Raw genomic sequence first — 15,974 nt, 5'->3', positions numbered from 1 at the left:
GCTGTCACCTTGTACTTGTGCCATTCTAAGTATCATTAAGTCCGCCTTTTCAACAAAAAGGGGTTCTCAATTCGGTTTTTTTTTTTGTTTGTTACCTCATAACTCACGTCAATCGTAAACCGGTTTGGATTTCTTTTTTTTTTTTCTAAAAGGTTAAACTTACAGATTGGTCCTATAGAATTTATATCAAAGTCGGTGCAGTAATTTAATTTTTAAATCAAAATAATTGGTTTTGTCACAAATTTTTTTTTTTTTGTGGGACACAAACTTTAATTATGCACCATATATAATATATATGTAGTTGTAAAATTGTAAAATAGTAGTAAAATTGTCAATCCTTTATAATATTAAAAAAGAAATAGAAATGTGAAATATGTTTGTTACCTTATAGAATCTTAACGACATACCTAACCGAAATCACTGAAATTTTGGTATACCTACTCTTACTTTATGGGACGGAGATTGGCATAGGCAAATTTTATTATATTTAGTAAATATATCCCGGATACGCGAACAGTCACTGGTAAAAGCTAGAATAGGTACTATGTACATTATTAATAAGATATTAAACTATACTCACCTGAGCACAAGGCACTTGAGTTTGAGGCACTTGACGCGCAGTATATCTATCGCCTTCTGGCTCTTGTCGCTGAAACGCAAGTTCTCGGGGTCCCAGCGAAGCTCCAGCCGCTCCAGGTTGAGGCAGTGGGTCGCAATGCCGTCCATCAGCTGTAAATGCAAGAACTCTTATCATCATATCAACCTTTTACCGTCCACTGCTGAATATACGCCTCTCCCATGGGGATTCTGCTAGTAATTGCCACGTTTGATAGACAGGTTGGTAACCGCAGTTAGGTTTTGGTAAGGTTTTAAAACAGAAGTTGCTACCCATCCCTCGATCATTAAATTCCCTTAAGTTCGTAGATACATATTATACGTAAATCAAACGTACATGAATATAAAAATTGGGATTGTACAGTCATCGACGAACCCCCGATTATCGGAAGGCAACATCATCGTACGCAATACATAGTCAAACAGGAACCCTGTGCCAAAAAAGCAACGCCAAAGCGCTACTTAAAACATAGGCGTACATACTCAAGGGGAGGCTGAGGGAGTCGTGTACATTGCAGGATTCGAGCAAAGTTTTACAAAGACATGTTTAAGAGTGAATATATGCTACTTTTTAAGGTGCCAGAACCCTCTTCGAAAATAAATACGTAAAGGACCAAGAGTGTCTTCTGTGAAGTACAAGTTCTGTACATGTATCATTATGTATTCAAATCGTTTACCATTCTAAATTGTATACAAAACTGTAGGTATATACTGAAGTTTTAGGCAGAATGAAGTGTTACCTGATCAACATGTATGTTAACGCCAAGTCGCTCCTGTGTTCCCATTATGAGGATCCTGTAAATATTCAAAATGTCCTATAAATATAACTTTACATATCGGATCGCGAAGGCCAAGTGGCTATGTCTTTATAAAAAATTTTGACTTTATATCTATAGCGCCAAAACTTCGTAGCACTAAATCCGGCATAGGCGTATTAAAGGAGGGGAGGGGGCGAGTAAGCCGTGCCTTTCTTAGAATTGTCTGGTACCTACCCCAAGATTAGGAGCGGAGCTTTTAGCTATGGGCAAAGGCATATCTAAGGAATCAACTTCCAGCAGCAGTATTTCCGAACCGATACGACAACATAACCTTCAAGAAAAGAGCATATTCCTTTTTAAAAGGCCGGCAGCACACCTGCAATGCCGTAGGTGTTGTGGGTGATCATGGGCGGCGGTAGTCACTTACCATCAGGTGAGCCGCATGCTCGTTTGCCCCCTGTGTTGTAAAAAAAAAAAAAAAAAAATTACGGGAAGGGGGTGCCGGCTTCTAGAAAACCTCGTGCTCTTTTGATAACCAGATGCATCATCATTATTTCAGCTGAAAGACGTACACTGCTTACTGAACAAGCAAATGCGGTCTAAACAAGAGATAACAAGATGACGATTATTTTAGTTTTGTGATGTCTAGCGTAATGGATGCTCCGCACCTATTATTTACCTCTCTTGGGTGTTGCAGCCCTCGAGCACCCATGGAGACAGAAAAATAACAGTGATATTACACGAATTATAAAAAACAGCGATAGCAACACATGTGGTGTATTTCATATACTCTAGATTTGAGTATATGTATTATGTATTTTACTATCTTCATGTCACTGGATTCCTCTATTTTCTAGTTGCATCACTTCGTGTTCATGTCGTATAAAAGAGATGAGTGACTCACTTAGCGTTTGTGAGCAGTTGAAGCACGCTCTGCCAGAGCTGATCGGTGATGTGAGGCATCCCGCTGAGCACGAGCCCCCACAGCTGGCTGCCGTGCCGCGACAGGAACCGGTGCAGCGCCTCGTCCGACAGATTGTCCGAAGAGTCCACATCCAAAGCCACCAGATTCCTGTATGGGATTCCAACAAAGCGTCATCTTAGATGAATAACATCTAAGTAAACAAATACTGCTCCAAAAAATCTAGGTTATTTTTACATCGCAATTTTAATAGTGTTTACCATTGGGAAGTTTTGCCATTAGTTGCCACGTTTGGCAGGCGGGTTGGCAACCATAGTTAGGATTTTGAGATATTTTAAGTGGGACGCTGCTGCCCATCTATCGACCAGAAGTCGTCATTTTAATGATGAGTCTCATCATCTGAGATCTCCAATGCTGTTAAATATATAATTATACATGTGATCTACTTCATTTTTGCCTTAATTATATCTAAAAACTTATATACCTATTCTGTATTCAAGTTTATACTTATTTGTGCTGTCCTTCTGGTATGGTAAGTAGGTGTAGAAAATAATAAACAATAATATGTCACAATGCGATTCGCACGACCACCCGTTCAAACGTCACCCCAAGGAGTGGTCTGAAGCGGGAGGATTGCAGTCTAAGCTTTAATGAGTACATCATATCCTGGTAGAGAATGCTACTACTATTATATTCGCCTTACGTTACTATTTTTTATTTTGGTCAATAAATTTATTTTAATAAAAGTTCCTACTTTCCGGCAGCACAGTCAGAATTGTTTGTCATTCCCTAAATACCGATTCTTTAGTCATTTTGGTCGCAAACCTAAAATAGTTGAAGAGTCCACCGTGCTATCTAAGAAATACGACAACGAATACTAAACTAATCACAAGAAATATGTTCACGACTAAAATAGGGTTATCATAGGCCTTTATGAACAGGACGTAGCCTTACAGTGGCACAATGGTAACCTTAACAATCGACATGCTACATTTTCGCTAAGTTTTTCAACAAGGGCAACTTATCGCCCGTAGCGGATTTATTAGCAGGCTTAGTTACTGGGGCCTAGGGTGACAAGTTTGAGGTCAAAAATTAATTTTTAAATTGTATTTTAATATGCTATTAAATCAGTGAAAACATTTATTACATTTACACAGTATTGGCGACAAATGTGTAAATCCGCCATTTGTTAACGCTATCACTCGGATTATTTCAATTGTTACCTAGCTGATCCCGACTCCATCCAGGCCTTTAGCACGGAATCGTTGAAGCCGTTGATCTGACCAGCACTCAAGAATCTCAGGTTGGGGATCCTGGTAAGCATGTCAATGAGACACTCGGTGGACAGATCAGTGGCTGTCACATCCAGTTCCTGGATTGAGGACTTTTCCCATTCCACTTGCATCACATATTCTGATTGGAGATCTGTGAATTAGACCCATTATTTTAAGGTAGCTTTTATCTGCGTAATCAGAATATATTTATTGACCAAAATAGACAATAGTCTGTGTTTACCTTCGTCCAATATAATACGTAGGTATATATATGCCAGATTTAATAACGATTGCGTGAAACATTAATGCTCCAAAAAGTATCTAACACATAAACTCCACTCCAGTTCATTTCAGCCGTCAACTGTCTACTGTTGAACATAAGCCTTCCCCATAAAAGGAGTTATGCCAGTAGTTGCTAAGCTTGGCAGGCGGAATGGCAACCGCTATTAGGCTTTTAGAGGTATTAAGTAACAGGGACGCTGCTGCCCTTCGCCCTAATATTAAGTTCCTTTAGTCGCCTCATATGACACGCACGGGAAAGGAAGAGGTGGCCTATTCTATGCCGGAACCAAACGGTTTATTTTTATAATACGAGCTAGTTCTTCAGGAAACAACAATCTCTTATGGATAGTGGCCATTTTCTGAACATAAAGCTCCTGGTATAAGGATAGATAATTGAATAGCTTACTGCAGCCATTCATAAGAAGGCAAGTGAGCCTTCGCGAGCGCTGAAACAGCGTCTTCATCGTGGAGCCAGTCACTTTGTTGCAGAAGTTCACCGCCAAACACTCCAGCTGAAACGTAGGAAAGGTCAGTTCGGCAATTTATTTGGTGAATACCCATTAGTAACAGGGACTAGCGAAATCATTGTTTTAAGACTTTGGCATGGTCTATTCTGGTCCTGGAAAACATTGTAGTTAATTCCCGGTGAATTCATCACAATAGCCCAGTGGCCCAGCTTCATCTTTACCTATCATCACTCATTGGAGGTACCACTGATGTATTCGTACGTATATCAATATTGTTTTTATTGTTTACATCACTCACCTGTATACAGTTTGAACTAAAAGCGTCAATGTGTGAGTCGTCAACAAAGTTGATGCCATACAAATTGATGACGCGTAAATTCGGCGTCGCCGACTTCAGTTTGTGTACATTTATCACTTCATATATTTCTTCCTCTTCTTCCTCTATTTTCTCGTATGTTCCTACAATGTGCGAAATGTATTAATTAATAAAATAATAAATACCATTGAAATTATTCACTTTATTATATAGGTACACAGTATCATCTCTAAAATTTTGATTTTTTTTAAGTACGTACTTTTTATACAAAGAAATATCCGGATTAATACCAACACATCATTCATGAATTGATATTGTCAGGGAATATAATTGGCGAAGTGAAAGAGAAAACATAATTAGGGAACGAAAACGATAGGATACAAAGAATAATGACTGAAACATGATCTATTGATGATAATCTAATAAGAAAAATTGTTAATAATATGGTCCCATTGCTAGTAAAATACCCTGTCAAGTCTACACCCCCGCGAATAAAATAAATTCCTGCTGATAGATCACGACTGGCCTACTAATCTAACTTCATCCTCACCTATCATCTCTCACTGATACCCCACTAGAATATACCAATAACGTTAGCAGGGAGAATATCTTTTCCCATTTTTCTTTAAAAAAGTGTAGTAATCTAAAACTCACCAATGAGATGCAAGATCTCGAGACCGTTGATAAAGTTGTAAATTTTCCTCATGAAGCCCTCCATGAAGATGACTTCCGAAAGACAGATACACAAGTATCGCAGTTTGGTGGGGAACGCCTGCATTTCGGAGAAGTCGTGAAGTTGCATAGCTGTGAAATTGTACACATAAAGAAGACATAACTGGATAATGTTTGATACCAATAAATTATAATAATTAACAATCGAATAGAATATTTATTTACTCAAGGTACAGAACTCAGTTATAGAATAAAAAAAGATAAAAAAAATATTATTGTTTTGTCTATGACTCAATGTATTTTATTATAGTTCCTAAAATGTGCTAAAGTAATCAATGGTATTTATCATATTTGTGGTAAAATTAACACTCCCTGTTTTAATGTTTTTTTTTTTTTTTATTGCTTGTATTTAAATAATGTAAATACTCCTACGATGTTTTGTTTTTTATACCACGAAAGCGGCAAGCAAGCATATAGCCAGTTTTGATAGTAATCGGTCACTGTCGCCTATGGACGCCTGCAACACCAGGGATGTCATATGCACGTTGCCGACCCTGAAGAAACTTTAATACACACTTTTAGTAGAATACTATACTGTAATCTCTAGGAAAAACTCGTCATTCCTCTCGCTGAATTCTCTGTCGATGAAATTACAGAAATATAAAAATGTATCAGATGCTGGTTTCAACCATTCCAGTATCATTCATCAGAAAGGTAATGTGATCGTGAATAATGAGGCATTACTCCCCATTGGTAGCTATATATCCCCTTACCTTTTTTTTTATAACATAAAAGACAAATGAGCTTTGCAGCTCACCTGATGGTAAGTGATTACCGCCCGCCATAGCCACCGGCAACGTCAAAGAAATTTCAAACATCTTGTCAACCTTTAAAGAAAAAGTACGCTTTTTCTTGAAGTTTTTAATGTCGTATTTATTCAGAAATACTGTTGGTGTAGTTAAATTAACTATCGTAGTTAATTTCTAGTAGATAACTGACTTGACTTCAACGGCATCTATCAGCGTTAATTGGAACATCGCCAATGTATACTGATATCGAAATGTGGAGTTACCATACCATTTTTACCTTTCATCCCATTGAAAAACCCATCACTATAAACAATTAGTGTAGGCAGCAGCACCATTCATTTATTCATAGGTTCTTACAGCCTATCCCGTAAAGGTCTTTACGTGAAGATATAGATAGGCGACTCCATCACGCTATTTTGACCCATAAAAGAATCTTACCTGTACTAAAATCAAGGAGCATGTGCGTCAGATTAGGACACTTTGCCGCCAACTCGTGCAGCACCGTGTGGGTGATCAGCTCTATTGGCAACTCGATGTATCGCAGCGAAGGACCAAATCTTATTGATATTAGTGCCAACAGAGACTCGAGAGAACCTGGAACATGTAATGTTATGGATGTATTTAAAAAGGGGCTAGGAGGGCCGTGGCCAAACAAGAATTGTCTAGTCTATGCCAGGTTCCGAGAGAAACTTTGGAAAAACATATCTTAAAGTACGTATGCACATTTTTTAAGGAAGACTCCCCGAAAAGTAAGATTAATTTGTTTTATGTAATTTAGAATGGCAAACAAGCTGACGGCCCACTTGATGGAAAGTGGTAACCGTCGCTTATAGATATGAGCAGTACCATGGATATAACAGAGTATACTGTTTCGCCCATAATACCCCCATGCGTTGCCATTCCTAAGAACTAAAGTGTTATATCTTTGTACCCTGTAAGTTCACTGCCATATCCCACCCTTTAAACCGAAACACAGCCATGCAAACACAACTGCTTTACGGTTGAAACACGAATGAGACAGAGGTGCCCAAGCAAATGACTTTTATACAATTCTCCCTCTGACAAATACGCCAACGATAATAAATAAAACGTTTAAATTTAGTTACATATTACATAAATAAATAAATACAACTGGGCACATTTCATAACGCCATCTAGTCCCATAATAAGCATAACTTGTGCTAGGATACTAAACAACGAATAGACTTATTTTTTTTTTAAACGCATTAGGCAAAGGTGACAAACAAGCACATAGTCACTACACACACTCGTCTGATTCTAAACAGTCACTGTAGCCTGTAGTATATTATACGTAGAATAAATACATGCAGACTAATACAAACAGACATAAATATAAATGTTTGTATTGTGTGGAAATCGAACCCGCGATCATCGAGAGGTAAAGCCAGAAAAAAGCGGTGTACTAAGCCAATAGACTATCTATATAGTAAATATTATCTATCTATTTATAAATGGATAGGAACAGTAACTTTAATGTTCACAACATATGTATGTATATTACAAGAAAAATTCTCGATTTCAAATAGGTTTTTTTTCGTTTATTACATACTGACACGATGTCTTTGTCAATTATGATAGGTCTTTTGTAATCGACAGCGTTCATTCCCGTGTCAATCCAAGATATACATTGTGGAAAGAAATCTTTAAAAAATCTTTACATGTAAAGTATAACCAGCCTAATAACGAAATAACCAAAGGTCATGAGTTCGTTGACACAAAAACTATGTCAATTTAAAATTCGAATGTACCTACTTTCCGGCAAATTTAATTCCCTATCACTTAAATTCTAATATGTTCGACACAACGTAAATCGAACGACATATAGATAATAGTCATTAGTCGTATTTAAGGAGAGGGGACCATGCCTACCCCAGAATTCTCCCAGAATCTAGTAACCCTAGAAATACGAGCGGTGATTTTAATAATGCGTTTTTTTTTTAAGGGAAGGATCCTCCCCCACTGAAACACACTAACACTAATGATCATAGGTAGAAAATAATCAACAAATATAAACTATCCCACCAGTAACTATTATAATCATTTCTGTACAATATTTTTTTGTTATAATTTACTATTGCTATGCCTCATTCAATGACATTAAGTTACCTATAATATAATAAAACAATATATATATTAGATAATAAAGAAATTGTAATTGGTATAATATACACCTCAGTATAAAACAATGCTTTTATAAAATCGTTATAAAATAAAAATCAGCGCTAAGGCTATTTGAAAAATTTAATATTATTATTAACATAATGGGAGTAGATAATAAAGGAAGTAACGTCATATTGTTTACGTTTTCCTCAGTGTTGCAATAATAAAATATATAATCCTATAATCGGGTAAATAAAAATTACTCTACTGCATTAAGGTCAGAATATCGTATCATACGTACGTAAAAAAAATAGATATAGTAATCGCATCTTTTATTAAGAATTCTACCGTCTAAGTAGTCTTAAATATAATATAATCGATGTTTCAACGAGACTTGGTTATTTGTTATTTTTGAATTATATTACAGCTATTTCACTCTAAAGCTGTGTTGGTTAGATTTTAGTTATTTTCCTACTTATACACTTCAATTAAATGAAAAATCATTATTCCTAATGTACGAATTTTTCAAAATTAATTATTACCATTCATTTTACTTACCCACATGTAAACCAGATATCTCTGGTCGTAAACTAACATGGGTCCAGAGACGAGTATCATATGCTACCATTCGCCATCTTTTGCATACTGTAGCCATGCGACATATTTCTCTGTGTGATAAATACGAGAAAATATTCAGCAAAACTTTATCCGGCAGTTTCTCTATCGTCTGTAATTAATAAAAATTATAATATTTAAAAATAATAATAAATAAAGATTATTATATTACATATGTAGCTATTTCTTAATTGTTTAGTACTGCCATGGAATAGTTTCCAAAGCATTGTATTTAAACATGCATATGAACTATTTTCGTTTTTCATAACATACATTTTACATATTTGTTATTTATAACCTTGTCTTACTACTAAGGTTGATTCCTAGTTGGCAACAAATCGTCATCGGTCATTCAATCAATGTGTTGTTTGTGAGTTATTAATAGTAAGTTTTATTTGGAAACTAGGTAGGTACATGAATTAGTTAAATATTACCGTACTAGCGAACGGGCTTCTAACTCCACCTTCGGTCAAGTAAACCTGACTAGCTTCTAACGCCAGCTGTCCCCAAACATCCGTTGGTATATCCATTATTATATTTTCACAAATTAATCACTTTTATTTCAAACGTTTATCAAATTTCGTTTTAAGGTTACGAAACTTTCATGGCAGATTTACTTCATACGCGCGGAAAGTTCACAGAGATATAATGTGGAACGCTGTGGTTAAATTTGGAATCATCTGGGAGCGCCGAGACTAGAGTACGGAGAGGAAATATTTTAAGATATTGACGATTCTTTCCTTTTTTATCTAAAAATGTTGTATTCGAATAATAATTGTGAAAGAAATGGCTAGTATTTTAGTAAAAAATAGCATTTAATTTTTGAATACATGAAACTAAAGAAAAGTTTTACAGTAGAAACTAGCGGGAAGTTTTAAATTCTGTAAAGATATTGAATGTGTAGCATTATATGTACTTATTGAAATAACAAAAGTGCATATAGACACCTTTTGAAAAATAGAAGTTAAAGTTATTTGGAATAAAATTAACCAGTAAAAAGTAAACCTTTATGATATATTTAAAATTTAACCGTGAAATATATGTAATCGAATATATGTATATCTTATCAAAATATTCGAATTCATTAACTCACTTCAAAAAGATGGTTCTCTCTTCGTTAATGTATACTTGTTACCTCATATTTCCGTCTATTTTAAACCCACTTGATTATCCTAATGGAGTTAGTTAGTAATTATTAGTTTATATTATTGTATCAATTTATAACTGTTTTACTTATATATGTCTAGTTTGAGAATTTGCTGTGATTGTATATCAACTTTAAAAATGCCGTAACTAAGTATTAATATTGTCCGTTTACTCATATTATATTTATATTATAACACATGACGTGCCAAAAATATATTATGAAATTTTTCTACATGGCTAATAAAAACATATGAAATATACTAACAGTTTGGTCCCGTAGTTAGTTTATCAAAATCGATTTAATAGATTAGTTTTCGAATGTCGATTTTTTGTGGAATCTTTGGAAACTCTTTAATCATTTTGGAAATAATATTAACAGGACAAATATTCTCCATTATTTGCTTTAGTATTAATTCTAAAAGATTTAATTAATTCATAAAATTTATTATAAAAAATTACCAGAGGAAGACTTTATACAAAAGTCGTTTGCTTCGGTACCTCTGAACTATTCCTGTTTTCACCATTATGCAAATCTGTGTTCGGTTTGAAGGGATATGGCGAAGAAGTTACAGGTTACAGAGACATAATACCTTAATGTTCAGCAATGACAAAGCATGTGAGGTATCATAAATGGCATAATATACTTTGTTATGTCCATGACACTGTTCATGTCTATAGCATATACTAATAATTTTCTATCAAAAAAAAAACATTAGTATATAATATATATACTTATTATTACTTTAATTGTAATAGTAGTAAAATAATCGGAATTTCGTTGCTATTAAACAGTCTTGTAACTTGGCAGACAGCAAGGTATTTCCTTGACCAGTGACTCATACCTACTTCAGACAATAATATTATTTGGATCTTTTGTAGAAAATGATTCGCTCATAGATAATTTTTAATATTGTTGCGACATTTTAAGTGAATTTCTGTACTTTGATCAAAAGTGAATAATGTTACTATATTACGTTTTAAACATTTTAAACAAACATACATATAATAAAGAAAACACAAATATAGTATTTTAAAAAAAAATATTAACAATAGTACACCATGTTTTTTTGTAAATTTGCCACATTTAACACATACTAGCTTTTCCTCACAACTTGGCTTACATAAAATATAAAGTATTCTATGCGTTAAGGTATAACCTACCCGTGTACAAAATTTTATTATAACCCGTTCAGCCGTTTATTCGTGATTAAATAACAAACCTCTAAACATCTTTAGAAACTTACACATTTTTATTAAAAAATGGGATTACACAGTACATTGCTTATACGAACATAGATGTTCCTTGTTTATTATGTAGGTCATGAGCAACATAAAAAAATCTAAATGCAGTTTTTCTTAAAAATATAAAAATAAATTCATAAAATTTACTTTATGTGAATAACCAATGGATATACCGACCCAAACTGGCAGAATAATAATTTATTAATGATTTTATCCAGTATACATTTCATAAGTAAAATGGATAAATAAAAGCCTGTAATTAAATACGAGTAATTACATAATTCTTTATACATGGGTTTCCAAAGTATATAAATATTAATTTATAAATAATGTAAATTGATTACTAGTATTATTACTATAAATTTTTATATAATATAAATAAACAACATTTTAAAAGTAAGTTACATTATAAATATTAAAATAATGAATGATTATGATATTACATTTTATTCTTCAATTTCTTTGACAAACAGATAGATATTAATTTCTTGAGACAAATCTTATTATTTGACATAAAATAAAATGAAATACCGATCAACCAGGTATATATATTTTAGTTAATTAGCCGTTAAGTTCAATTATGGCATAGCATACATGTATTGGTCATAAATAAATTAAAATCTCCTTATATAATTATAAGCACTATTTGAACATGTCCAAATTTTCATATAAAATTTTCCAAATAGTAAAAATAATTACCATAACTTGCTTCCGTCGAAAACTTGACATATCATCTCTAGATATAGCTGCTGCAGCTGTATCTACATTTAAAATTCCCCAGGAATCCATGTTTAACTAATTAATTCACTATTCACGAAATCTCCGTTAATAAACCACTGAATGCTCAAAAGACGAGATACCAGTAAACTCCGATATAAACTCTGATATTTTCACTGACACATTTGGCGCGAAATCATTTTAACTCAAATGTTCACAAACTTAATTAGATCAACTTCATGTTGTCTATTTGTCGAGCTATAGTACAAATGTGATTCAAATTGGCTATAGCAATGTTGCGACACACACTAACTATATGTTATCAGACATTTAAATTGGCAAACCAAAATAAGTGCGGCATTTTGCTTCAACTGGGCGCTGCGAGACGGTGTCGCTGCCAAGAAGATTCGTATTGCATTCGTGTCACAGTAACATATACCGGACGTGTATTTATCTTTGTACTTATCAATATAAATTATTATTAACCGACTTTATAATGGAGGAGTTACTCAATTAAAATTTATTTTTCACGCAATACTTTTATCATTTGTGAATTTATTTAATTAATTTTCTTTTAATTGAAAAGATTTTTTGTCTTAGAGCATAAAACCTTCCTAATTAATTAAGCTAAGTCATTGGATACAGATATAAAACAGTATATAGATTTAGATATTTGTTATACATTTGTAATTAGTTTAGCTATTGACAATTTTTAGAATCGTAAACTAATTATTGCCTATTACTACTATTATATAAATAGTGCCTATAATAAAACGTATGCCTATAATAAATAGCTATAAATATTTTACTTATAATAGATTTAACAAAAAACTGTAAATAGATATATATTTTTTTACAAATAATTTAACAATAAATAAATAATATAACTATTGTACTATCTAAATTTATTATTTAATTAAATTATAAATTAATGATTTAATTATGCCCAAATTAATAAGATATGATTTACGGAGTCTTTGTAGTTTTAGCCACAATAACCTCTACAAGTACTTTATCGATTTTATATAATAATATTGCATTAAGATGAGGGCATTTTAATATTATAAATAAAGGAGGATATTTTTTTATAAATTGGCAACTTTTAAAACATTTTCTATTGAAACTTCACCAAAATGTCACTAACTGATGTCATCTATAAATGACAATCAGGTGTCATGCTTATGTCAACATTTTGACAGATAAATGTATTCTAAGATCATGAAGATCATTTATAATTGAAAAAAAGGCGGGAAACTCGAATAAGAACAAGCGGGTTTTTTAAATTTTTTTTATTAATTTATTAAAACTATCTCTATCAATTCTTATTATTGAATAAAATATTATATTTTCACTAAATTCAGCGACAGTAATATAATTAGCATTCATGGGGAAGCGCAGTTGTAGAAAAAGGAAAAAAAAAGATGACGATTCAGGTGATGTAGACCATGAACCTTGTAATGACAAGGATATATATTCGGAAGATACTTCTACTGACTCAGAATCTGAAATTGATAAGGCCGATAAGTATAAACCTTACTACGTCACAGATTATATTAGAAGATATCCCGAGGAATCCCCTGGGACAGAATTTGTTGTCTTTGTAGAATCCTCAGATAGTCAGAAAACCATTGGATCCAGAGACTTGCTCTCACTCTCCTCCTGTTTAAAACGATTTAATAAAGGGGTAACTTATCTTAGATCTATAAATAAATTCAAAATCGGAGTATACTTTCAAAAGCCAGACTTAGCCAATGCTTTTTTAAATAATAAAACTTTTTTAAATGACTACCATTTTAAGGCCAGTATTCCTGCTTCTTCAACAGAAGTTACAGGCGTTATTAGAAATGTACCTACAAATATATCTAATAAAAAAATATATACTATGATATCGAGTTCTAAGAAAATTATTGCTATTAAAAGAATTTTAAGAAAAAATACCTTGACTCATGGATATGTGTTACAGCCAACTCTAACCGTGACAATTACTTTTGCTGCATCTGTATTACCTGAATATCTGGATATTGGAGGTTGGCGCCACAATGTCACTCCATATATACCACCAGTTAAACAATGCTACCGGTGCTTGAGGTATGGACATTTAGCTAAATTCTGTAAGAATTCTGAGCGTTGCAGCATCTGCAAAGGTGAGCATAATTATAAAACTTGTACAACTGGAATGGAAAACGCTATTTGTGTACACTGCAATGGAAATCACACAAGTGTATCACCGCAATGCCCTGTTAAACAAAAGAAAATTGCTGAAAATAGATCTAAATTCAGACCTGCTTCTTTTGGAGATATACTTAGCACTGAAATATTTCCTAAACTGGGTAACAAACCTAAAAAAAATGTAGACCTAATTTCAATTCTAAATTCTGATAACAAGAGTTTATCACTTTTTAATAGAAAGCATAATCAAACTTATTTCACTACATAACACAAAGAACACATCTATTAACACTAAAAGTGTTTTGAATGTGTTATATGATACTTTTGGTAATAGACCTATTTCACAAAATTCAATCGAGACCAATTAACTATCATACAGTGGAACGCTCAGAGCCTACTGAGCAATCGACATATTTTTACACAATTTTTAAATGAACATCATATTCACATTGCTCTCATCTCAGAAACTTGGCTAAAACCACATTACAAATTAAAAATTAAAGATTATTGTATAGAACGAAATGATTGTGGTAATAACCACAATGGAGTAGCGATTATTATACATAATAGTATTAGATATAAAAAACTTCACTCTTTTTTCGACAATTCTTTGCAAACTATAGCTATTAGTATTGAAGTTAATAATTCTTGGTATTCAGTTGCCAGTATTTACTGTCCTACCAATAGTACACCTAGTTTTACTAAAGCCAAATTTAAGTTCTTTTTGGAGTCTCTTCCTAAACCCACTATCATATCTGGAGATTTAAATGCACATCATACTATGTGGGGTTGTACCTCCACTAATACAAGAGGTAAAGACATTCTTGATTGTTTAGATGAATGTAATTTGGTACTATTAAATGATAAGCAAGTTACTACTGTTGGCTCTCATATTTGGAGACCCAATGGCCTTGATTTAACTATGGTATCCCCATCCATATCATTAAAATGCGAGTGGTCGGTTCATGATGATCCGTTAGGAAGTTATCACCTGCCGACTTTTACTAAAATAAACACAAAGAACTCTTCATCAACTCCGTCAGGTGAACAACATGCTCCTATAGATGAAGTTAATAAACTTTTGTTAAATCGTATAAACCTACGTCTCGTTAATTGGGATCTTTATTCTGAAACTGTTAATCGATTACTTTTGGATTTCGAGTATGATGTCAATGAACCCTTAAACAATTACAATAGGTTCTGTAAAATTATTTTGACAGCTGTGGAACGTTCCGTTCCACGTAGGAACTTATCAAATAGCGGTGCAAATACTTCAAAGAGGCACAAACATATTGCAGTACCTTGGTGGAATAACAGGTGTGCGACAGCTGTCAATGATAGTAAAGCGGCTTACCTTAGGTTTAAACAAAATCCAACTCTCGATAATTACATAAATTTTAAAAGAGTTCAAGCTGTTAAAAAGTTAGTAATTAAGCAAGTAAGACAACAGGGGTGGCAGGAATTTTGTTCCAAATTTAATAGATTAACACCAATTTCCACTGTTTGGCAAAATATGAGAAAACTAAATTCAAAACATCGTCAAAATCATTTTAAAGATATATCATGGGTCAATGATTTTTTACGCAAATATACTCCTGATTTTGTACACTCACCTTTTGATGACAAACAGTTTAATTCTGTTAATTCATGCCCAAAATTTCTCACTGACCCATTCTCAATTGATGAAATATCCAGTGCAGTAAAATCTAGAAAAGATACAGCTAGTGGCCTTGATCGCTTAACATACAATATGTTTCGATTGCTGAATAAAATAAACCTTACTAAACTCTTACAAATTTTTAACGATTTATGGAAGGACTGTATTATCCCACCAGAATGGAAAATGGAT

General features: G+C 33.3%; 1 protein-coding gene across 3 annotated transcripts in view; it reads right to left on the bottom strand.

Moving 5' to 3' along the window:
- The window catches only part of LOC113514288 (F-box/LRR-repeat protein 2), a 19,146-nt gene extending 3,172 nt beyond the window's left edge, over positions 1-15,974 (bottom strand). The window contains exons 1-11 of one of the 3 annotated variants that reach the window (XM_052896869.1): positions 15,229-15,974; positions 13,963-14,092; positions 8,795-8,963; positions 6,554-6,709; positions 5,289-5,438; positions 4,617-4,777; positions 4,258-4,363; positions 3,519-3,720; positions 2,278-2,445; positions 1,356-1,410; positions 581-729 (exon numbers count right to left, since the gene is read on the bottom strand). In XM_052896869.1, the coding sequence (XP_052752829.1) occupies positions 581-729; positions 1,356-1,410; positions 2,278-2,445; positions 3,519-3,720; positions 4,258-4,363; positions 4,617-4,777; positions 5,289-5,438; positions 6,554-6,709; positions 8,795-8,891 (1,244 nt within the window). In that variant the 5' untranslated portion in view covers positions 8,892-8,963; positions 13,963-14,092; positions 15,229-15,974. Of the gene's footprint in view, positions 1-580; positions 730-1,355; positions 1,411-2,277; positions 2,446-3,518; positions 3,721-4,257; positions 4,364-4,616; positions 4,778-5,288; positions 5,439-6,553; positions 6,710-8,794; positions 8,964-9,285; positions 9,663-11,938; positions 12,577-13,962; positions 14,093-15,228 lie in introns of those variants that run through there. The other 2 variants (XM_026898335.3, XM_026898334.3) reach the window with 2 other exon arrangements.

Source organism: Galleria mellonella, unplaced genomic scaffold (assembly GCF_026898425.1).
Source record: "Galleria mellonella isolate WM207_F2 unplaced genomic scaffold, CSIRO_AGI_GalMel_v1 utg35, whole genome shotgun sequence".
Classification (NCBI taxonomy): Eukaryota; Metazoa; Arthropoda; class Insecta; order Lepidoptera; family Pyralidae; genus Galleria; species Galleria mellonella.
Note: the sequence above shows the minus strand (reverse complement) of the source record. Positions and strands in the feature narration are given on the sequence as shown.